This window comes from Hylobates moloch, unplaced genomic scaffold, assembly GCF_009828535.3.
Source record: "Hylobates moloch isolate HMO894 unplaced genomic scaffold, HMol_V3 SCAFFOLD_2, whole genome shotgun sequence".
In the NCBI taxonomy this organism is placed as follows: Eukaryota; Metazoa; Chordata; class Mammalia; order Primates; family Hylobatidae; genus Hylobates; species Hylobates moloch.
This window is the reverse complement of record NW_026652277.1, coordinates 13,139,354-13,164,127: the sequence shown is the minus strand read 5'-3', so window position 1 is coordinate 13,164,127 and position 24,774 is coordinate 13,139,354. Positions and strand designations below refer to the sequence as shown.

At 39.5% G+C, this 24,774-nt stretch overlaps 1 protein-coding gene and 1 pseudogene across 7 annotated transcripts in view; one reads left to right on the top strand and one right to left on the bottom strand.

The window, feature by feature from the left end:
- The window catches only part of PRPF18 (pre-mRNA processing factor 18), a 71,668-nt gene that overhangs the window by 19,824 nt on the left and 27,070 nt on the right, over positions 1-24,774 (top strand). For 2 of the 7 annotated variants that reach the window (XM_058431667.1, XM_058431682.1), the window contains exons 2-3: positions 18,326-18,403; positions 21,445-21,549. In XM_058431667.1, coding sequence (XP_058287650.1) covers positions 21,529-21,549 — 21 coding nt within the window. In that variant the 5' untranslated portion in view covers positions 18,326-18,403; positions 21,445-21,528. Of the gene's footprint in view, positions 1-5,209; positions 5,256-7,814; positions 8,009-14,176; positions 14,235-18,325; positions 18,404-18,515; positions 18,543-21,444; positions 21,550-24,774 lie in introns of those variants that run through there. The other 5 variants (XM_032158708.2, XM_058431675.1, XM_058431673.1 and 2 more) reach the window with 5 other exon arrangements.
- Positions 12,207-13,098, bottom strand: LOC116471952 (large ribosomal subunit protein eL6-like; annotated as a pseudogene).

Genomic DNA, 24,774 nt, shown 5'->3' with positions numbered 1-24,774 from the left:
CTTCCTTCTCTTTCTTTCTTCCTTCCTTCTTTCTTTTCTTTCTTTCTTTCTTTCCTCTCTTTCTTTCTTTTCTCCCTCTCCCTCTCCCTTTTCTTCTTCTTCCCCTTCCCCTTCCCCTTCCCCTTCCCCTTCCCCTTCCTCTTCTTCTTCTTCTTCTTCTTCTTCTTCTTCTTCTTCTTCTTCTTCTTCCTCCTCCTCAGTCTCACTCTCTCACCCAGGCTGGAGTGTAGTGACGCGATCTTGGCTCACTGCAAACTCTGCCTCCTGGATTCAAGTGATTCTCCTGCCTCAGCCTCCCGAGTAGCTGGGATTCCAGGTACGTGCCACCACACCAGCTAATTTTTGTCTTTTTAGTAGAGACGGGATTTCACCATGTTGGCCACGATGGTCTTGATATTCTGACCTTAAGTTATCTGCCTGTCTCAGCCTCCCAAAGTGCTGGGATTAGAGGCGTGAGCCATGGTACCTAGCCTCCTTTCTTAATCTAATCTTGAATTTTTTCTCTTGACCTCCCTCTTTAATTCATTTTATCTCAAATATACCACTAATAAAACAGTATAAAAGATTTGGGAGAAAGAGAATAGAAGGACAGATAACAGCAGACAAGAAATGGCATGGAACAAGAAAAGGGCACTGGCTATGGTATATGGGCTGCCCCCCATCCGATTACTGTGAATGTTCAAGAAAAAAAGATGGCACTGGGGGTTGTCAGCTGGTGTCAGTCTCAGCCTGGGCATCACAGGGCTGACTCATATTTGCAGATCTACCAGGATCCAAGATCTTCTCAACTTTTAACATTCCTTTTTTTTTTTTTTTTTTTTGAGATGGAGTTTCACTCTTGTCACCCAGGCTGGAGTGCAATGGTGCGATCTCCACTCACTGCAAACTCCACCCCCTGGGTTCAAGCCATTATCCTGCCTCAGCCTCCCAAGTAGCTGAGATTACAGGTCCCCGTCACCACACCTGGCTAATTTTTGTATTTTTAGTACAGACTGGGCTTTACCATGTTGGCCAGGCTGGTCTTGAACTCCTGACCTCAGGTGATCTGCCCACCTAGGCCTCCCAAAGTACTAGGATTACGGGCATGAGCTACTGCGCCCGGTTCAACTTTTAACACTCTTAAATTCAATTCTGTTGGTGTTACCAGACTTGGACCAGGCCAGGGAGCAACTCTCATTAGCCATATCCACAAAAATAACTGATGTAAAAACTAGAATACCAATTTAATAATTCCCTACCAAATGGATAAGCATACCCATGAGTCCAGAACAAAACATTTCTTTACTTTGTGAGCAAACGGTTGTGTTTCTTTGGGAATCCTCTTGGAGATGCATCTGTAAGGAAATGAGGAAGGCTGGGTTTGGCAGAGGGAGAAGCTGGACTGCAAAGAAGTTGCAACTGATACCTTCTGTCATGCTCCTGGGGCGAGCTCTGGAGCTAGATAGAATGACCCTTTAGAGTTGAGTTGAGGCAACAGAGTTGGGCTTTTGAATCTCCACGTCAGTCATTGGTTTGGGATGCCCCTTGGAGAGGTGGTAACCTTGGCTGAGGTGGGTCCCTGCAGCTGAGACTGGTCCTTGCGGCCTGGGGTCATGCCAGTGCAGGGTGTAGCTGTGTGCCCTCAGCAGCCCTTGTTCCCAGCAGATTGGGGACAGGTGCATTGGCCTGAAGAGAATATCTGGAGAAAACATCATAGTCCTCACTATGGTGGTTGTAACATATTGGTTGCAAGGTGCATCCTGAATTCAGAAACATTAAAATGTAAAAAAAAAGAGAGCACCTTAAAAATGCCAAAATATGGTAGAAGGATTCAGTGGTATTTTTTGGGACAGGGATACAAGCCAGACTCTAGGAAGAACCAGAGTAGAGAACTGGAGATCCGGGGGTCGGGGGGCAGGGATTATTCTTCGTGGTTTACTTTTCATGTGTCTTCTTGCAACTTTATTTCACTCTTTTTTCTTGATATTCCAAGTTGCTTTGCTAAACAATTTTCTGGTAACCAACCAATATGGGAGGTGGATCATGGTCAGTGCTGTACTGGAAATATTTAAAATATCGCCTCTTGGGGGAAAAAAAAAGGTGTGCACATATATTCATATAATTTTTACTGACATAAAGCATGCAGAGGACACAATTTATAAATAATAATAAACTGAACAATAATCTTTATTGTAAATTCCATATAGCCCATTGATTCTCCCAGAATTGCTTTCATTGATTTTTGCAACACTCCAGCATTCCTAGCCAACCTATGGTTATAATTGATGAACATGTCCAGCTCCGTCTGACATGAACGCTGGCTGATATTTTGGCTTCAATCAATGAATAAGACAAAAGTGAAACAACGAAGATGTATGTCAGAACTTCACTTGTTTGTCAATGACAGGAGGGACTCGACTGAATTAGATGATAGTTTTCAAATACTAGAAGACTATTTCCACATTTTTTTGTCCTGTTTACTAAGTAATGGCTACAGACACAACACTTTTACATTTAATTTTTCTTTGGGAGGCCGAGGCCGACAGATCACTTGAGGCAAGGAATTCAAGACCAGCCTGGCCAACATGGCGAAACCCCATCTCTACTAAAAATACAAAAATTAGCTGGGTGTGGTGGTGCATGCCTGCAGTCCCATCTACTTGGGAGGCTGAGGCACAAGAATCCCTTGAGCCCAGGAGGTGGAGGTTGCAGTGAGCCGAGATTATGCCACTACACTGTAGCCTGGGTGACAGAGGGAAACTTTGTCTCAATAAATAAATAAACGAATTTAATTTGTATCAGTGGTTCTCCACTAGAGAGAGATTTGGTTTTTCAAAGGACATTTAGCGATCCAGAGATTTTTTTTTTTTTTTGGTTGTCACAACTAGGGAAGGGATGTGACTTGTGTCTAATGACATGAGGCCAGAGGCATCCCTCAATAAGGAATTATGGGACCCAAGGTTGAAAAACCCTGATCTGTATTGTGAACATTTTCTCCACAAGCTTTAAAGTTTAGACAGCCAACAAAACAATAGATCAACAGTTTGTCAATTTCTGTGGTGTAAATACTCCCTGTGTGATGGTTAACTTTCTGTGTCAACTTGATGGGCCTAAGGGATGCCCACCCAGATCCCTGGTAAAACATTATTTCTGGGTGTGTTCCCGAACATGTTTCTGGAAGATATTAGCATTTGAATTGGTGGACTGAGTCATGCGTGGGCATCATCCAATTTGTTGAGGGCCAGGAGAGAAGAAGAAGGGTGAATTCTATCTATTTTTTATTTATTTATTAATTTTATTTTTTATAGAGATGGGTTCTTGCTATGTTGCTCAGGCTGGTCTTGAACACCTGGCCTCAACTGAGCCTCGGCCTCCCAAAATGTTGGGATTACAGGCATAAGCCACCATGCCTGGCCTGTCTCTCTCTTCTTGAGCTGGACATCGCCTTTTACTCCCCTTGGACATCAGAATTCCTGGTTCTTGGGCCTTCAGACTCTGGGACTTATGCCAGCTCAGCCAGCTCAACCATCCACCTTCCTGTTCTCAGGCCCCCAGACTCCATCTGAATTATGCCCCTGGCTTTCCGGGTTCTTCAGCTTGCAGATGGCAGGATTGTGGGACTTCACAGCTTCCACAATTGCGTGAGCCAATTCCCATAATAAATCTCTTCTGATAAATACCTGTATATCCCAGCAGCTCTGTTTCTCTGGAGAACCCTGACTAATACAGTCACTGTGGTTGATTTCCAGTTGCCAAGGTGGGGTCCTCAAGCCTGGAACTGGTAAGAGGTCTGCAGGAGCCACCATTTTATAGTATTTCCACCGCAAAGATACAACAGTCATAAATAACTCCAAGAGCATAATAGTAAAAATGTAGTAAAATAAGAATAAGATTCTGTGTATTTATTACCTTCATTTATAATATGATTTATTTGATTACAAGTAAACTCATTCGATTTTTAATAATTGCTAAGTTTGACAACTGACACAAAATTCTCAAAAATGTAACAATTGGCTCTTGTGGGACGGTATGCACCAGCCTGGCTGAAGTGGCTGTCACTCTGGAATTCACATTTTATATACCCTGAGTCTTGAAAGGATCCACTCCATTCCAATTTTAGTTTTCTAGGGAAGGGACTCTGATTGTCCCAGATTGGATCAGTCATTCTCTGTGGCCTAACCCTACAAAGCAGTTTTGTAAAGGTGGCTGGATCTGGAGGGAGCCCGCCCCCTTGCCATTAGGAAATTCCCAGAAGCAGCATTCCTGGGAGTGGACAGGCGCCCTTTGAGGTGCCCGTCACTGTGCTGCAGATACCACCGACCCAGCCTTCCTGCTCTGCTCTGATTCTGAAGATTCGTGCAGACTGCATTTCAGACTGCAAATGCACTTTCTTCCCCCCAGGAGATGACAAAATAATATATTAGGTCAACAGTTCTCAAAATGAGGTCCCTGGATCAACAGCATCCATCTCCTTTGGGAGTTTGTTCAAAAAGCAAATTCTTGGGTTCCACCCCAAGCCTACAGAAAGACAATTTCTGGGGTTGGGGACCAGCCGTCTGTGTTTCAAAAAGTCCTCCAGGTTATCCTGAAGCATGTGAAGGATTGAGAGCCACTGTATTGAATCATAGAGCTTTTCTTTGCTGTTTAAGTTACATTCCATCTTTTAGGGCAGCCACAAAACAAATCCAGGTGATCCTGATTCAATTTGGCATTTCCCTCCAGTCTCCAGAAATGACAAATAATTTCCTAGGATGAGTTACCTCTATAGAGGAATATCTCATCAATCCTGTACTGATTTTTACCCTTTTTTCTTTTAGAAGATGACTGATTTTTAATTTCTGCAATTATAGCCACATATACACTATTAAATCTTACATAATTTAACTTTTTAAGATCTATTTCTTGATTCCCCGACTAATTGGCTATCTCTTGGCGGGCAGGGTCCATGTTTTGGTTTAGGTCACAGAAGCTAATGTAACATAGAGCTCATATATAAGATACTTAAATATTGGATTGAATAACTATGGAAATTTAAAAAATTCTTTGTCTAATCCTTTGCTTTCTTTTATAGGTACTCTTCAAAATTTATCATGTACAATGTCTAAAGTAGACATGCTAGAAAATTTATAAATAGTCTAAATAATAATTAAACAGAAAAAGACTGATACCTGAATTTTTTTCCCCCCATATTATGAGATTTGTACCAAATTGTGGTATAAAGCAGAAAATAAGAATCTCCAATTGTTCTACTGTCCAGATGAAAACTTGGTATTTTGGTACGTTTCCTTCCAATCAACTTTTTATTATGTCTATATGTTTTTGTTAAAAAGCATACGTCTATGTTTTTGTTAAAAAGCAGAGACTGTATGCTATAAAGTTTCATTATGCTACTTTTGGACCGAACATTTTATCATGAGCATTCCCATACCATTGAATTTTTAAAAACATGGTTTTTAATGATGCCTGTTATTTGGTTGTATGTATAAACTATATTTTATTTAACTATTCCTCCATTTAGAACACTTGGGTTGTTTCCAATTTTTCATTTTTATTTCTTAATTATTTATTTTTGTTTTAGAGACAGTGTCTCACTCTGTCACTCAGGCTGGAGTGCAGTGGCGTGATCAATGCTCACTGCAGCCTTGAACTCCTGTGCTCAAGTGATCTTCCCGCCTCAGCTTCCCAAAGTGGGGGGATTACGAGTGTGAGCCTCTGTACCCAGTCCCAATATTTCACTTTTAAAATAATGATTGTGATGAAATGGGATGCATGTTTTTTTAAATGAATGTGGTCTCTCTTAGGGTCAGGGTGATTTGTTCTTTTAAGTGTTTCTTTTCTTTTCTTTCTTTTTTTTTTTTTTTTTTTTGAGACAGAGTCTCTCCCTGTCACGCAGGCTAGAGTGCAGTGGCGCGATCTTGGCTCACTGCAACCTCCACCTCCCAGGTTAAAGCAATTCTTCTGCCTCAGCCTCCTGAGTAGCTGGGACCACAGGTGCGTGCCACCACTCCCGGCTAATTTTTGTAGTAGAGACAGGGTTTCACCATGTTGGCCAGGCTGGTCTCAAACTCCTGACCTCAGTTGATCCGCCTGCCTTGGCCTCCCAAAGCACGCGGATTGCAGGCGTGAGCCACTGTGCCCGGCCTCTTTTAAGTATTTCTAAAAGACCCTGGATATCTTTTTTCCTTCCTTTTGAATTGAAAAGCTTGCTTGTCAGTTGCTTGTTCAAGTATTTCTCTCTATCACTCTTTGATCTCAGGCCTTAATCAGGATTGAGTGCACATGTTTACATAAACATAGAAATCAACGAAAGTCTAAAATGTAACTGTAGCTAGTACCTTCTCTTATTTACACTGACAGTTTCCCAGGTGGCCAGCCGTTGTGTTCTCTGTAAATGTCCATTGCTGTTACTGTCATCTGTCTTAACCCTTCAGTTTTTTTTGTGTCTAACGATCCCTAATCCCTAAATCAGGAAAATGCTAATAAATTATTATTTGCTCATTGAATGAGTGAGGGAAATCCATATTCAGGCAAGAGTGTTGCCATATTTAGTTCAAGGACATTTTCCCATGTTGGCTTATTTCTGGCAAAAGTCAGGTATATTTTATTTTATTTTGTTTTGTTTTTGAGACAAAGTCTTGCCCTGTCACCCAGGCTGGACTGCAGTGGCATGATCCCGGCTCACTGCAACCTCCACCTCCCAGGTTCAATCAATTCTCCTGTCTCAGCCTCCTGAGTAGCTAGGACTATAGGCACCTGCCACCACGCCTGGCTAATTTTTGTATTTTTAGTAGAGACGGGATTTCACCCTGTTGGCCAGGCTGGTCTTGAACTCCTGATCTCAGGTGATCTGACCACCTCGGCCTCCCAAAGTTCTGGGATTACAGGGGTGAGCCACCATGTCCCGCCTCAGATATCTTTTAGATGAAGTATCAACCCCCCCCAAGACCTTCTAAATTGAAATAAACAATTCAATTGTTCATTTTTTTGTTTCGTAAAGCATTTTACCCATTATCAGCTGACTCAACAGAATGATATTTCATACCTTTTTTGAGTAAGAAAAACAAAATATCAAATATTGTTCAATTATGATTTAACAAAAAAAATTTTTAAACGTGCTTCAATGACATGAAAAAAATAAGTCCACTGTAAACAAATGTTAGGGACTTAAAAAATCTCTGACATAATTTTTCTCTTCAATTTAACTTTTTTTCCCTTGGGTTGGATTTTAAAAAAAGAAAAGGAATTTCTGATTACATCTCCAATCATGTCACTGAAAAATCTTGATTGCTGAACACATGACCAAAAAAGGGATTAGTTAGCTTGAGGTAAATGTTCAATTATCACCAAGATTGGTAAGCAATCTAAAACAGAGGGAGTGGAGATAAATTGACTTCCAAACTGCCTTAAATGGATGTAGTCGTTTAAGTTCACAGGAAATTGAACAGGCTAGTAATGAACACTGCCCTTTCACTCTATTTTTACAGGTTAGTATTATCATTTAGATTTTTCTCGTCCTTTAGTACACTAATTTTGCAAGCAAGTAACTTCAGAAACCCTAATGTAAATTTCCAGTTAATAAAGATCTTGATTTAACTGGCATTATTGAGGCGTTCTTCGAGAGGCTTCTGGAACTGAACTAGCAGGTGCAGAGAGTACTGTAAAGACCCGGGTTTCCGCCCACGTTCACGTAAACCTCTCGAGAGGAAACTACAGGCGCGCTGCCGGAGGGCGCCGCCAGTGGGCACTCACGCACAGCTGCTTTCGCCACCACAGGCGCCCTGGGGCGCTCTCTTCCCTCATCTCGCTCATCCCAGCTTCCGCCGGAAGCGGCTCCTGTTAGTTGTTGTTCTCAGGTGTTTGGGCTTGTTGTTCCGTATACTCAGTGGGTTCGCGGCCGCCGGCCGGGTGAGGCTGGCTTCGAGGAGCTGGAGCGGGAAACTGGAGTTTAAATTCTGGCGGCGAGATGGACATTCTAAAATCAGAGATCCTTCGGAAGCGGCAGCTGGTGGAGGACAGGAACCTGCTGGTGGTGAGGACCCTGCGGTCGTGGGGGTCGGGATGTAAGAGTTGAGAGTGTGTGTATCGGGGTTTTGGGGTGAGGGTGACGATACTCAGAGGATTCGCGGCGGGGAAGGGGCTTAGCGAGTGTCCTGCCACTATCCCTGTTAGGCCCCCTTTAGATCCAACCCTTGGCATCTCACTCTGAGGCTGCAGAATAGGGTCTGAGGGCAAGGAACTTGAGTCCAATTCGTGCTGACTTCCCAAAGCTGGATCAAAAGGAAAACACCTGGGTCTGGGGACGGGAACCTGAGGCCAATTAACGCCCACGTCCAAAAGCCAAACCAAGAGAGAAATTCTCATCTTCCCACCACCGAGAAGCAAAGGCTCCAGGCTGCTGATCTCCCCGCATCCCTCCCTTTCCACCACCTCTCAGATGGGAAGGCAATGTGCCCTGCATTGGCCGCGGGCCAAACACGGGCCATCCCTTCATCTGCGTAGGGCGCCAGTTCACCTTAGTCTTTAGCCACAGACCATCCAGATAAGGGGTAGCTGATAGGGACCTCAGAAGGAGTACCTAAAACCCAGAAGACTTTGTAACCGGGGCCTCCAGCCGCTTGCTGGGGCCCACTCACACACTGTGGAGTGCGTTCTCGCGTTAATAAGTCCCTGCTTTTGCTGCTTCATTCCTGTGTTTTGTTGCTTTTTTTGTGCGTTTTGTCCAATTCTTTGTTCAAAACGCCAAGGACCCGGGCAACTTAACCTCACGGCCTTCCTTCCGGTGACCACTTGGGAGCCTCAGGGATGCAGGTGTGGGAATTGCAGGAAAACCCGAGGTTTTGGCTGTTTTCCCCCGACTGACCCTGTTTTCCTCCAGTTTACCTAATTGCCCCCATCCCCGCTCCCACCTGTCGGCATTCTGCGGCCGTGCCCCAGTGCTCCTGAGAGTTCCCTTCTGTCGCCTTACGAAGAAGGGTTTGTGTCCAATTGAAACACGGAGGAAGGGCCGCCGGGCGCGGTGGCTCACACCTGTAATCCCAGCACTTTGGTGGGCAGATCACCTGAGGTCAGGAGTTCGAGACCAGCCTGGCAAACATGGGGAAACCCCGTCTGTACTAAAAATACAAAAATTAGCTGGGCGTGGTGGTGCGCGCCTGTAATCCCAGCTACTCAGGAGGCTAAGGCCAGAGAATCACTTGTACCCGGGAGGCGGAGGTTGCAGTGAGCCGACATCGCACCGCTGCACTCCTGCCTGGGCGACAGAGTGAGACACCGTCTCAAAAAAAAAAAAAAAGTAATAAAAGTTCCTTTCTAATAGTAAATCCCAATTGTTTTATTCTATTCCTCCTCCTCCTTTCTTCTTCAACACATGAAAAGTCTGTAGGCCTGCTCTTCACTGATGGGAATGCTAAGACTCTTTTGGAAAGGTACTAAAAATGGGGAGAAAGAATTACATGACTTAGGAACTTCCTGAAGATGATCTCCCTTACTTTATTGTGTAACAGTAACTTAGACCGCCGGTTCTCAAAGCTTTTGGTCTCAGGACCCCTTCACACTCTTAAAAGTTGCTGAAGATCTTGAAGGACTTTTGTTTGTGTGTTATTTCTATCAGTATTTACCATATTAGAAGTTAAAACTGAGAAACATTAAAAATATTCACTGATGGATCATTTGGAAAATATTGGGTCACTGAATTATGCAGGTCTCCCAACTGTTGACACATTTCATTACACAATATAAAAAGATCACTTTATTTAATATCCACTGATCTGAGAAACATCTGTAAGCACTAGGAAACTGTCAGGCTCCTGATGACAGATCTAAGTCCACCACACTTTTAATTTTCACTTGGTAGCTGGAATTTTATCATAGGCAACAAATATTATCAGTTATTTTCTTGAAGTGATCTGCTCACTTTGTTCAGTTTGGGGAAGTTGTCTGCCAAATACCCAAGTCTGAAGAACCATAGTTTACCAGGTGTTCTTAAGTGTAAAAATGGTATTCCATGAAAAAGCAGCCAGTTTAGCTTGCAACTCAATTGCTTTCCTCCACACAACCAGCATACTTTGGTATAAATGAGAAGTGTTGTATGCATCTTTCCTGTTTTGTCACATAATATTAAAAAGATGTGACCAAAGATCAAGACTTAATAAAAATAGTAATTTTATTCCTTTATCATAAGGAGTAAATTTGTTTAGTGAAACTGGCTCCCTCTGGATGCAGTGGCAGTTTAGAGTCACTGCCTTGATTCTTGCTAAGGCTTTAGCAAATTTACCATTGCTTTTCACCTACAGTGCAGATGTCATCAGAGTGAGCAGGCAGGTAATGCCTTACTATAGAAAACAGTTTTGACCTCATGAGTCCTCTCAGAGGACCCATGGAAATCCGTGCATCACGGAACATCTGACTTAGATGTTTGGATGTTGTGTACGATTGATGTATGTGACGTAGTGTAAGTAAGTTAGAGTTCTTAGCTTGGTAAATGGCAAATTTCATGATCATTGACACTTTAAAAACAATTAGAAAAGTGGAGGTAATAGAGTGCTGTTTGGTAGGTATGGGGAAAAGCTTGTTCATATTTGTAAATGTTTTTATGTCTACTGCAGGGACCTTTTGATGAGTGGTTGGGAGTATTTTAAATTTAGGTGTTGGAGTGCACAGTTGATGTTAGGAAGGGCCAGGGTGTTGAAATCTAGGTGCTTTAAAGGGAAAAGTGAATCACAAAATATTCAGCCCACCCTCAGGGTTCACAACATGAATATTTGCATAATCATATTCTTTGTCATTGAAATGGACCAATCTACAAAAATGATCATTAAAAAAAACCTTTAGATTCTTCTGGGTCATTTATAATTTATAATATATAAACTTTTCCTGGGTGTCTTTCATTTTTTTAATTTGGTAGTTGATTGAATTATCACATAATTCCAGCCAGAAGATAAGATTGATTTCTCCAATCACAGAGCAGTTCAGACCAACAAAGGGCATACATGAAATGGGAATTAAAATACTGACATTTGGCCGGGCGCGGTGGCTCGTGCCTGTAATCCCAGCACTTTGGGAGCCTGAGGTGGGCAGATCACGAGATTGAGACCATCCTGGCTAACACAGTGAAACCCTGTGTCTACTAAAAATACAAAAAAAGGCTGGGCGCGGTGGCTCACGCCTGTAATCCCAGCACTTTGGGAGGCTGACACGGGCAGATCACGAGGTCAGGAGATCGAGACCATCCTGGCTAACACGGTGTGAAACCCCGTCTCTACTAAAACTAAAAATTAGCCAGGCATGGTGGCGGGCAGCTGTAGTCCCAGCTACCCGGGAGGCTGAGGCAGGAGAATGGCATGAACCCAGGAGGCGGGGCTTGCAGTGAGCTGATATTGTGCCACTGTGCTGCAGCCTGGGCGACAGAGCGAGACTCCATCTCAAAAAAAAAAAAAAAACTGACATTCATAGTTTATATTAGCAGTAATGTTAGGCATCATGCAACATGTGTTTTATAATTTAACTTGTACAAGAAGTTACCATTATTCCCATTTACAGATGAGGAAACTGGAAGCTAAGAAAAGTTACATGGCTATAGGGTTATGCAGCTAGCAAGAGATAGAGCCTGGATTTGAACCCTGGTCTGTTCCTACTTCAGAGCCTGCTCTGTTAACCTGTACAGATAAAATGGGTATTTATTCACCTTACAAACATAGAACTAGTTTTGATAGGGCTAATGTAACAAAGCACTGGAAAATTAATAGATTAACGTGATTTATATTTTTCAAATATTTGAGCTTTACAACTGTTAATCAGTGCACAAGGCAATGCTGTTTTCATGGATGATGAAATTGAGACTTAGAGGGTTACATGATCTCATACTCCTGTGGCCAGCCGGGATAGATCTCAAGTCTTAGACCAACTTGAGGGTGAGTGCTCTTGCATGATGTAAGGGAACATACCCAACTAGGTGTCTTTTCTGTTGTATCCATGGGAAGACAGTCTTTAGATCTGCAGCTCTATCATTTCATGCATAATAGTTGCTTTATATCTTTTATCTTTCTGAATCATAGTGTCAGTAACTTTCAGACTTTTTCACTGCCCCATTCGTAGCAATACATTTTTATATATTGATCTGATACGTATGTGAAAAAAGTTTTATGAAATAATTCTTAAAACCACAAATGATTTTATCATGTTTTATTCAGTCCCCCTTTTTTGTTATCAGTTATTTAATTAGGTTCTTCTTAAGAAATGTAGAACACCAATTTGTGAGGATAAATTCCATGAGTCAGGGCAAACACAGATCGCAGGTAGCTCTGGAGCTTAGGAATAGCTTTGATTTTTGGTAAAATTTGTGACTCCACAGCTTTCTGATCAATCTTGCGCTGCTCTGTAATCTTGTATTTATCTTTTTCTGTGCTGAAGATCTCAGCTTCCTGGTGTCTGGGCTTCCGCAGCTGCTGCTGCTTGAATAAGCATCAGTGGGATGTTTTGGGATTTTTACATTGCTGATAACAATTTTGGTTGAGGTGGCAATGACGGATTTCTGGTGTTTGCTTCATAGAGGAACTCGATTGAGGACCAGGGGTCCAGTCACAAGTAACAAGCCACTAGCCAGCTGCTTCAGGAAGACCACCCTCTTGCCTCTGTGGAATCCAGTGAGGAGGATCAGAATGGTTCCTGGGGTAATGCTGGCTCACAGTTTTCTCACGTGTCAACTGAGGGTTTTTTTTTTTTTTTTTTTTTGCTGTGGCTCAACAGCTTTTGAGGCACATCTTCAGTAGGAAAATATCTAGGCATTTTATGGAGTTTAACCACCTGGGTACTACCTTTCTTGTGACCACCAACTGGTTTTGTAACAGTTGCAAGAACCTTCTTTTTCTTTTCAACCTTGGACTTAGCGGCTGAGTACTTCTTCTTACACACAGCCTTTCTGGAGTACATAGCACGTGGGGAATACCTGCCAATTCCTCTGACAAGGACAGGGTTGTGCTGCAATAGGGCTTCCCCTTCTTGGGCTTCTTAGCCTTGAGGCGACCCTTTTTCACCTTGCCACCAGCCTCAGCGTTCTTGGCTTTGGGTTTCTTCTCTTTGGCATCCGGCTTCTCAACTTTTTCACCCACCATCTTACAAGATGGGAAAGAGCAAGCCCCTTTGTTTTAATTTTTTAGAAAACACTGGTCGGGGATCAGTAGATTGTTGTCATTACCGCATCTGTAGCTGGAAAACAGTTGTCTGTGTGGTATTGCTCTTCCAGAAAGAAGAGCCACCTCATCTTCGGTCATTTCAAGTGGTGTCCCAGCTTTTTGTGGTTGATCTGTGATAGTTGAAATAATCAGTACTTAGCTTGTGAGTGCCTCTTTCTCAACCTGCAGAGAAATGACTAAGATATCCTCTTACCACCTGTCCTAAAATGCTGTGCCTGGTATAACCACCCTGAGGTAAATGTGGTATCTGCATTGCTAGAACACCAGTGTTTTGGAGCCTAGACTTGGTGAGTTTTCATTTAATGCAAAACCTCACGTGGAAAACCAGGCTGCTCTAGAAACTCAGCGGGGAGTAATTAGTAGTTTTACTAGCTGTAGTTATGAGGATGAGCTATGTGCAGAATTTTAGCTTTTTTTCCTTCCAGTATTTACTACATCTTTCCTATGTGCAAGATACTACACTGTGCTGCAATAACAATGCTGCAGTAATCGAAACAGCGGAGCGCTGGCATAAAGACCAACAACTAACACCACTGGAATATAACAGAGCACCCAGAACGGGGCCACCCTTACACAATTAGTGGTTTTTGACAAAGACACCAAAACCAAATGGAAGTAAAGATATTTTCAGTAAATGATGCTGAACAACTGGATATCCATACGGAAATAATAAGCAACAACCCCTACCCCACATTATATAAAACATTCTGAAATGAAGGACCAACGGAAGGAATAGCAGGAACCAACATGGGAGACATTGGAAAATAAAATTAATCTAATACATTGGAAAATCTAAGTGAAGTAAATGGCTAAAAAGTACAAAGAAATACAAGAAATAGAAAATCTAAGCAAACCAGTAAGTGAGGAAGACATAAGAATCTGTCAGCTAAGAGAAGAAAGTTACTGAAGAAGGAAGGAATGAGCAGTTAAATTGAAGACTGAATGAGATCAGTCAGAGAAGTCTCTTTGGATTTGTACCTTAGACATTATTTATGACCCCAAGGAGGTTTTTCAGTGAAACAGAATGGATATCCATATGCTGTGGGGCTGCAAAGAGAATTGGAGGTAAGGAAGTGGACACGGATTAAACAGTTTAATGTGGTTCTGCTGTAAATGATACCCAGGGCAGAGTCTTGAGCATACTTAAATGGCAATTGTCAAGAGCCAGTAGAGAGGGGAAGGATGAATATGCGAAGGAGAAAACAGCATTGATGGTGAGAAGTCCCTGAGGAATTGAGGTCTGGAGTAATTGGGAAGGGATTTGCCCTAGACAGACAGAGGAGGGTTCTCTGTTTCACTGTGAAGTGAAAGGACCAATGCAGATCCAGGTCATGACTGGAGTTGGGAGGAATTTGGAGGAGTTCCTGACTGGTCGCTTCAGTAAAATGAGATGGTTTAGTTATCTGCTGAAAATGAGGGGAGAATGAAAGGATGAGAAGTTCGTGAGAATGGAGACAGTGGAATGGTCAGTGTAGACAATAGGAAAGAAAATGAAATGGATAAATACCCCAGGACCAATAGGCAACGTTGAGGCCCCAGTGGTTTTTGCCAGCATTGTTTTGCACATGCTATAGGCATGGAGAATGCCAGGTGGACTTAAACTTACTGGTCTCAGGTCTCATTCTCAATTATTGATAGCCCCAGAGAGCTTTTATTTACATAGGACACATTTATTGATAATTACCATATTAGAAATTAAAGCCAGGAAATTACAAAATGTATATTCCGTGTAGAAATGCAATAATAAACCCATAGTATGCTAACAAGTATTTTTATGAAAAGACTATATTTGCGAAAACAATTCAGTGAGAAAAGGTGACATTGTTTGAGAAACCTCTGGTATATTTGACAGTTGGATTCTATTTCTCCCTCCAATCTGTTGCTGTATGTTGTTTTTGTTCAAGTACACGAAGAAAATTCATCCACAGATAAGTAGTTGGAAAAAGGAGTATCTTAATAGCCTTTTCAGATAATTGTGGATGTTCTTCTTGATACTACACCAAAACTAGACAATTGGTTTCTTAAAGGTCAGTTACAATGTGGATTCTGAAATCATTTCAATGAATTTTTCATACATTAAAGCCTGTTGATCTATTTTGCTCTTTGAATGGATCTTTTTACCTACGTGTGATTTTGTAACATCTTGATTTTGTAATGTCATGGTTCAGTGAATTATGCAGATCTTCTTAGTGTTGACATTTTTCATTAGATAATATTAAAAAATCTCATTAATATCACCACTGATTTCATTGGAAAAGGCTTCAAGTATTGGGAAACTATTAAGCTCATGGTGGTGGGTACAAGTTTTCCACTTTTCCAGTTCTCACTTGACAGCTGGAATTTTATCATCGGTGGCAAATACTATCATTGTTTTCTTTTAGCTTTAAGCTTGTTTTTTTCAGTTCTGAGAAAATGTCTACCAAACACCCAAATCTGACTAATCAAACAATTGCACAAGTGCTTTTCTTTGAGAAAACTATTCCACTTTAGTATGTAACAGAAGTGCTTTATACATTTTATTTTTTCATGCTGATTATTAAAAGGCTGTGTACTCAAAGGTTGAGATTTAGGAAAATTATACTTTGTCAAGGACATTCTTAAGAGAAACTAGACTTTTTATTTTTTTGCAAGTGCATGTTGGTGAAGAATACAGTCACTACTTAAGAGAAATTAGACTTTTTATTTTTTTGCAAGTGCATGTTGGTGAAGAATACAGTGACTACTTAAGAGAGACTAGACTTCATTTTTTTGCAAGTGCATGTTGGTGAAGCATACAGTTTGAAGGCATTGCCTTTATTTATGCTGATGCCAGTAGTCCCCCTTCCCAAATCCTCCCCACATGTTGCTTTTGGACTGTCAGTACAAATCTGAGCACAATGAAAAAGGGGCACATAATGTCTTAGTATATCATGAAAATAAACTTGACCTTGCAAAACCTCTGAAGGAGCCTCTGTGGACCACATTTTGAGATGTTCTAGGCTTGAAATTTTGTTAGGTGTATTCAATGGAATTGAGACATGGTCATCAAAGATAACATAGTTAAAAAGATTGGATCGTGGCCTCCGGCCTGGAGAGTGTTTTTTCCTTTCTTTCTACACATCAGCGCTTTCTGAGAGGATACCAGTGTGTGTTTGCCAACTTATTTGAAATATGACAATTATATACTACCTAGTCAAAAACAATTTTAGATGCCAAAATAATATTTTGGGAGTGAAGAACTGTAGCTTGGAAGACTAGATCAGAACAAAGGGTTTAAGGACCAGAGTTCTAGCTGCTACTCATCATTCTTCCTGAGTTCTGGGAATGTCACCTCACCTAATTCTCAGATTTCTCACCTCTAAAAAGGGGTTAATACTATTTGCCCCCACCGTACTCAGGGTAGTTTTGATGTTCAGATGATACCATCAGTTCCTTACCCCAGATAATATCTTCATCTTAATTTCTGTAAAGCTGTGCTTGTTGTGTGGTAGATAAGTCTGGAAATGTTTATTGAATTAACGAATGAACTTTTAGAAAAATCTTATTCTGAAAGTTTTAAACATAATACAAAAATAGATAAAATTTTATGATGAGCCCCTGTATATCCTTCCCCTGAAACATGCAGCTCTAGAAAATGACATGTTCTTTTAAAACCGAAGTATGATCACATCCAACAAAATTAAAATTAGTTTGTTAATTTTATCAAATACTCTCTTCACATTCATATATTTTCCAATTGAATTAAAATATATACATACATTTGCTTTTACAGTTGGTTTTTCAAGTCAGGTCAACATGAAGTTCGATCCTTGCATTTGCTTATTATGAATCTTGGTTTCTTTTAATGAAGAATATTGTCATTTTCTCAGCTTGGCCGATTTTTTCCATGCCATTGACTTGCTGGAGAAACTGGGGCTAGTTTTGTAAAATGTCTTTGATTTGTCTGATTGCTTCCTGGCATATTGACACTTAGTTAATTCCTCTCTTCCCTACATTTATCAAGAATACGTCGTAGATGATGGCTGGGTAATTCCTGTATTATAACATAGGTGGTACATAATCTTTTACTGATGTCAAGCTTGATCATTGGGTTCAAATGGTGGCAGGCTGATCTTTCCATTGTCACCATCGGCTTTTAGCATCCATTTTCATAAGCTTTTAGCATCCATTGATGATCATTTTCTGAGTGAATGAGCTTTGGAACTATGAGGTGCTAAATACTTGTGTGGCGGTAGTACACAGGTAGTAGTATATCATTACTGTTAATACAGTCGGGGACGGTATCTTTATTTGAACAAAGCCATCTTTGGAATAATATCCAAGAGGCAGAGCTGAGATAGCAACAAGCCTCCAAATTACGGACTGTAGATGTAACAATAAGGATAATTTTATGTATAATGTGGAAAGGACTGACATCTTTTTAGCCACAGACAAGACTTAGAGCTTGTCTCTTTACATCAAATCATATCAAAACAAATACCTTGTGAGAGGATCATTTGAGCCCAGGGAGTCGAAGTTGTGGCCTTGATTGTGCCACTGCACTCCAGCCCGCGTGACAGAGAGATACCCTGTCTCCAAAACAAACAAAAAACCAGAAAAACACACAAAAAACCCCAAATATCCTTAAATCATTTTTTAAATAAAAAGGTTCACCAAGACCACCCTATATGTAGATTATTTTAAGAACTGATTGATATAATAAGGTTCCAGGTAACAAGAAAGAACTTACACTCCTGGAGTTCCCTTGTTACGTGGGATATCAAATGTAGGCTATGTATGTCATAATTCTGTTTCTGTTAGGAAAAAATAATTGAGGTATACCATTTTATGTGGTTCATAATCCATTTGAAGAAATTATCACTGAACTCAAACATAAGAAATCAGAACATTTGGAAAATATTCTTGGTCTCCTCTTTGCTGATGGACTTGCCTACCGATTGATACTGCAGGAAATATACTTGAACTTATCACACATCGGTGCCCATAGTCGTAGTGGAGGGTTGGTGATGTGTTGGGGAATCAATGTATTCATCTCTGGAACCAAAAAATATTTATTTTATCCACTTCTTGAAAAACTGAAGAGTGTTTTCAAAAGATTTCTTAAGGTATTTGTTGACTATGGGACATGAAATTTTGCCCAAGGATATATTATTGACATAATTTTTTTTCTTTAATAGGAAAATAAAAAATATTTCAAGCGTAGTGAGCTCGCCAAAAAAGAAGAGGAAGCATATTTTGAAAGATGTGGCTACAAGGTATGAATGTCTGCTTTTATGTTAAATTGTATATTTCTGAGTTTAAATTTATACAGCTGTTGTTAAATGACAATCATTGATCTCTGTTCAATTTATCAATATTGTACGTTAGCCTATAAATGAGAAGCCATCTGGAGAGGTATGAGTTTTTGTTTTTGCATTTTTAAAAAAAATCTTGAATTCAGGAAAATACATGCATGACTTTTGGCTTGGAATGGTTTGGCTTTTTGTGGATGGCATGAAGTGGCTTGAGATCAAAGCTTGAATTTTTTTTTTTTTTTTTTAATTAAGTCCTGAATCTGAGACTGCATTATTTTCAACTCCACCACCACTCCTCTCCCCCACCTCTCCCAATAAAACAGTCTATTTGGAAAGAGTTCAAAACATTTATTCATCCAGCCGCAGTAATATTAGTGGTGGTAATTTCCCTACCTTCTCCGGAATATTTTAAGCCATCGATTTCATGTTTGCATTGTTAATACGTCCTTTTGGGTCCTAAGAACCTCTGCCTAAAGTATAAAGCTGTATATATTTATATGCCTTTGTTGTAATAAGTATCACATTTCAAACACTGTTTAGTCTATTGGATAGAAAATGTCATCTTGAAATATTTCTTAGAAACAAATGAGTTGTCTGGAAGCCTTTGCTTGTGTATTTTAGAAGAAATTAGTTGATAATGTATTCTGGTTTTATTGGGAAGGGTTAAAGGGTATAAGGTGGAGAAGTTACGTTTAAATTATTTTAAAAGAAGACTATATCTAGCCTAATTTTTAACTCAAAGCTCAGCGATTCTATTGGAATATTTTTGCCAAATCATAAACTTGTAATTAACCTTTTGCTTGTGAAATATCAATATAAGATAATACTTTCGTGCATGTAATGGGGAAAGTTCTGGAAATGGATTTATCCTGCATAGCATTTTTAGAAGGAAGCATGAGGAATGCACATGGTATGTATATGCATTTGGTTTGATTTTGTAGTGCTGGGAGAAGACAAGTATTAAAGAAAAATGTAGTTTTCAAAAGATACCAAGAAGTGACTTAAAAAATATTTTAAGCCGGGCGCGGTGGCTCACGCTTGTAATCCCAGCACTTTGGGAGGCTGAGGCGGGCGGATCACGAGGTCAGGAGATCGAGACCACGGTGAAACCCCGTCTCTACTAAAAATACAAAAAATTAGCCGGGCGTGGTGGCGGGCGCCTGTAGTCCCAGCTACTCGGAGAGGCTGAGGCAGGAGAATGGCGTGAACCCGGGAGGCGGAGCTTGCAGTGAGCCGAGATTGCGCCACTGCACTCCAGCCCGGGCGACAGAGCGAGACTCCGTCTCAAAAAAAAAAAAAAAAAAAAATATATATATATATATATATATATTTTAAAATGTAATTATGTTTCTGATATGTTTTTAAAATATGGGAAAGTTTATACTTGTGTTTTGGTTTTTTCCATAAAGATATTTGTTTATTTGCTTAATTAGAAGTGAAAATAAGTTTTATGTTAATAACCATTGAGTAGATAGATATTCAGAAAGGAACTCTCATTTTTGCCTTGCCCAGTGTTGTCTAACATACATTTGGTCTGGAATAAGAATCACTTACATAGGTTTACTCTGCTGGCTTGTGGCATTCCCAGATTCCTAAATTTGAACCTTTTCAACTATTTGATAAGGTAGGAAAGTAACTTAATATAGTGGCAGTTTTTGCTTTTGTTTAGTGTTTTTTTTTTGTTTGTTTTTATAGAGGAAAGCCCTGAAGGAAAATAATTACTGTAAAGATAATTGTTTATAACTTTGAGTCCAGCTCACAAAATGACTTAGATCTTTTCCCCAGAGCTATTAACTGCCATTATATAATTAAATGTGTTTTTAATCCTGAGATTTTTGGAGAAATACGTTTCCATGCTTAAAAAGTAAAGCACAGGTGTTTCTTTCTAAAGATTTTTAAAGATTTCCATCTTGGTAGTAATGACATAGTATTCATTCCTTTTATTCTTTTGTAGAAATGAGTTAGCATTTTGTAAGGCTTGATGCTGATTTGACCTGTGAAAATAGAAAAGTTTAGTTTGTTACTTTAATTTTACCTCAATATCAATTAGTTATGGTGAACATAAACTTGAACTGTAAGCTATAGAACCATGAATTATGTAATTTTTACCATATAGCCTTTCTTAATGTGAGTTTCTTAATGTTGATCTTCTTTTATGTTCTTTTGATCTTACTCCTACTTTCAGCATTTTGGATTTATCTTATGGTCAGATGGGAAACCACGTTTTAGTATCTTTTTCATAGACTGTACAAAGGGGCTTGTAAATTGCTGAATTCAGTTTTCCTAAACTGAGACTTGAGCAACAGATTTGAGAAAATATGTGAAGAGATTGTTTTTCCTACAGGTTCATATGAACAAGAATGCCCACTCTTTCCCTGGGTGGCATTAGTAGAGAGGTGCTTTTTTCCTTGTGTTTCTATAAGGTTGGCAGCTCAGTTTGTGGACCAACTCTGTGTAGCATTAGGAGTTTTTCTGTATGTCCAACATGATTTTTGTACATTTGGAATAATATGTTTTGAAAAGCAGGGTAGGAAAAGCTAGAGCTTGAAGTTTCACAGTTGCTGTTGGAAAGAAATTCTTTTCTTTTATCTTCATTTTGAAGCTGAGCAAGAATCAAATAACCCTGCAAGACAGTTTAAAGAGGAAGAGCAAGTTGCTTGTTTTTAAGGAAAAAGTACAGTCTTTAGAATCTGAGGAGAAAGAGAGTGCAAATTTCAGCCCTGTTAAATTTAGATTTTGGGAATCATGATAGTTGTGTGACTCTTTTATAGCAAGAATGCTGATTCCTCTGTGCATGCTCTGGACTTGTGATGCCCCTGACGTGAATACGTTTGACTCTCTTTTACAAGCATGTACATTTATTATGAGCTGTTTGCTCAGAGGAATATTAGAAAATCTTCAGTGTTGAAAACATGTTTAATTTCCATAGCTAAGGTAATAGAATGATAAATATTAACTATGTTTTTAAAGCTGAATTTCATTTCTTTTGGCTATTAATATAGATACAGCCAAAAGAGGAGGACCAGAAACCATTAACTTCATCGAATCCAGTGTTAGAACTTGAACTGGCAGAGGAAAAATTACCTATGACGCTTTCTAGGCAAGAGGTAAGTTTATTTGTGATGGTTTCATGAGAATAGGATCTCCACGGTGTTTACATTTGTCTCCAGCTTTTCCAATAAGTTAAATGTCATTATTTCCTGTGTAAAATGACTTATCTAAAAATACTGTGCAGCTAGTTTTCTTCATGAGGTTCTAAATTACTCACTGCTTTTCTTGATATTATCTTAACTTTTTTTAGAGCTTATCCTTCCAAACTTTAAAAAATAAACATGAATATTTAAAAATAAGTATAATTAAATGTTCTTATGCTAAATATTTGTACTTAAATTATTTTAATTATTATATTATTTTGTAACATACTTCCCTTTCCCTTATTTAATAATATGTCTTTCCAGATTAAAATATGGAGATCTACATAATTTTGAACGAGTGTATAATTTCCCATTGCTTGTTTGCTCCATAATGTTTGTTTATTTATTTATTTTTGAGACAGAGTCTCACTGTGTTGCCCAGGCTGGAGTGCAGTGGTGCAATCTCGGTTCACTGCAGTCTCTGCCTCCCGGGTTCAAGCGATTCTCCTGCCTCAGCCTCTTGAGTAGCTGGGATTACAGGTGTACACCACCACACCCAGCTAATTTTTTTTTGTATTTTTAGTAGAGATGGGGTTTCATCATGTTGGCCAGGCTGGTCTCAAACTCCTGACCTCAAGTGATCCATCTGCCTCGGCCTCCCAAAGTTCTGGGATTACAGGTGTGAGCCACTGCGCCTGGCTGCACCATAATATTTAAAAAATCATTTATTGATGATCATTTAGATTGCTTATTATAAATAATACTAAGATGAACATCCTTATGTAGACATCATTGCATACATAATAATGTGTGATTATTTCCTTTGGAAACATTTCTAGAAAAATAATTTTTAGGGCAAAGACTACGTATATTTTTAAGACTTGATATATATCACCAGATAGCTCTGGAGGTATTAGCCATGTTGTGCCACTTTATACTCCTAGCTGTTGTGTTTATATTGTTTGTCTATTCCTTGATCAGTATCAACTATTATTTTACTTAAAATTATATAATTTAAAGATAATCATGTGATATAAAGAAATCAAATTAATACAGAGGGCTGTAAAACAAAAATTTCTTCCCTTCTGTTTCCCCCCACCCCCCCGTGCCCCCATTAGTCCTTCTCCTACCCAGTTCTTCACTTGTACAAGCATCAGTGTGTATGTGTATACCTTTTTTCCCTTTCACACAAATGAGATTACATGCATTTGTGCCTTAGTCTTTTCACTTAAAAGTACATTTTGAAGGCCATTTTATGTTGGAGTGTGTGTGTGTATGAACATTTTTCACAGTAAACATGTGGTTTGGGCAGGTTACCTGGTCTGTTTCTCGATTTCCTAATGTCTGAATGAGAGTAACAATTGGGTCTACCTCAGGAGACTTTCATGATCAAATAAGGTAATACATGAAGAGAACAGTACTTAGTAGTGAGCTACTCAACAAGTTTAGGTATTGTTTTTAGTAGTAGTTCTGTAATTTATTAAAATTAGCTCTTTACTGATGGCTAGATTACTTCCAGTTGTTTGCCCTTACATACAATGCTAAGGTGAACTTCCTTATACATATGTCTTGATATTTGTATGAGTTTATCAATAGGATAATTTCCTAGGAAAAGAATTTCTGGTCAGAGAGTGTGTCTGTGTAATTTTCGATGGTGTGTGGAATTGTCCTACAAAGAAGCTATGCCAATTTACATTCCAACTGTAAGTATGTAAGACTTCCTAGCATTTCTGTCAACTCTTTATTTTAAAATGTTTTAGCCTTTGCCAATCTGAAAGCAGATTATTATTTTAAATTTTTGCCAAACTGATGGGTGAAATAGGTATCTTGTGTTAATGTGAAACCTTCTATTAGTGATTATTAGAATTGAACATGTTTTCACAAGTTCAGTGATCATTAATGTCTCTTGTTTTGTGGAATTGCCGTTTTTAGATTGTGAAATTTGTCTTTTGATTTGCAAATCATCATGTTTATATGTTAAGGATGTTAACCTGTGTTCATAAGTGTGTATGTATCGGATGTACATAGTGTATATATATGTCAGTGTATCATTTGTTTTTTGCCATTCACAAGTTTTACAGTTTTATACAATGACATCAGTCTTTTTCATTATGTTTTTTTTTTTGTTTTGTTTTGGGCATCATGCTTAGAAAGGTTTCCTCTATTCCTAAGAGTTAAACAAAGATATGTTAATTTTTTTCCACTACCTTTATGAACTCATATTTTAATTTTGTAGCTCAAGTGTGCATGTATTAACTTCATAGTCCAAAATACTTGAAATTTCATGTCACATATTTCAGAATTCTGTTACTTTTCGATTTTTTGAGACAGTCTCACCGTGTCTCCCAGGCTGGAGTGCAGTGGCATGATGTAGGCTCACTGCAGCGTCCGCCTCCTGGGTTCAAGAGATTCTCAAGCCTAAGCCTCCCAAGTAGCTGGGACTGCAGGCATGCGCCACCAGGCCTGGCTAATTTTTGTATTTTTAGTAGAAACGAGGTTTTGCCATGTTGGCCGGGCTGGTCTTGAACTCCTGATTTGGTGATCTGCTCGCCTCGACCTCCCAAAGTGCTAGGATTACTGGCAAGCGCCACCGCGCCTGGCCTAGAATTTCCTTTATCTTTAAACATTGAAAAGCTTGTGTTAAAAGACAAGGTAATTTTAAGAAGTTGTTCTTTTTGTGAGATCCATCATTAGTAAACCATTGTTACTGATTAATAGTGGTACATCAGTTAAGTACTAGACATGATATGGGCAAGAAGTTCCTGCCTTTGCTCAGGGAGCTTCTATTGAAATAGTAAAAGAGGACTCAGAGGCTTAAGTTCTTTCACTGATGTCCCTTTAGTCTCTGTGTCATTTTTTGGGGGAGGTGGTGGTGGTGGTGGTATATTTCATCTTCTTTATTTAAAAAAATTAGAATAATAGAATTCTTGCACTAAAAGAAATTTCGAAGTCAGGTAGTTTATTACCTTGCCTTTAGACAGAACCACTGTTATATAATTCCAGGTAGACGAGAGTTAGCTATTTAAACTGATAACCAGAAAAATATTATGTACTCCTCACAACTTGGCCTAAGTTATAGCACCCAATCTTAAGCAGTATTTTACAGTAATAACTAGCTCACATTCCCTTTCTTTTTTCTGTTGAGGTTGTTTTTGTCTTTGACTGACTGACTTAGGGTCATCTTTCATCTTTGAGTCC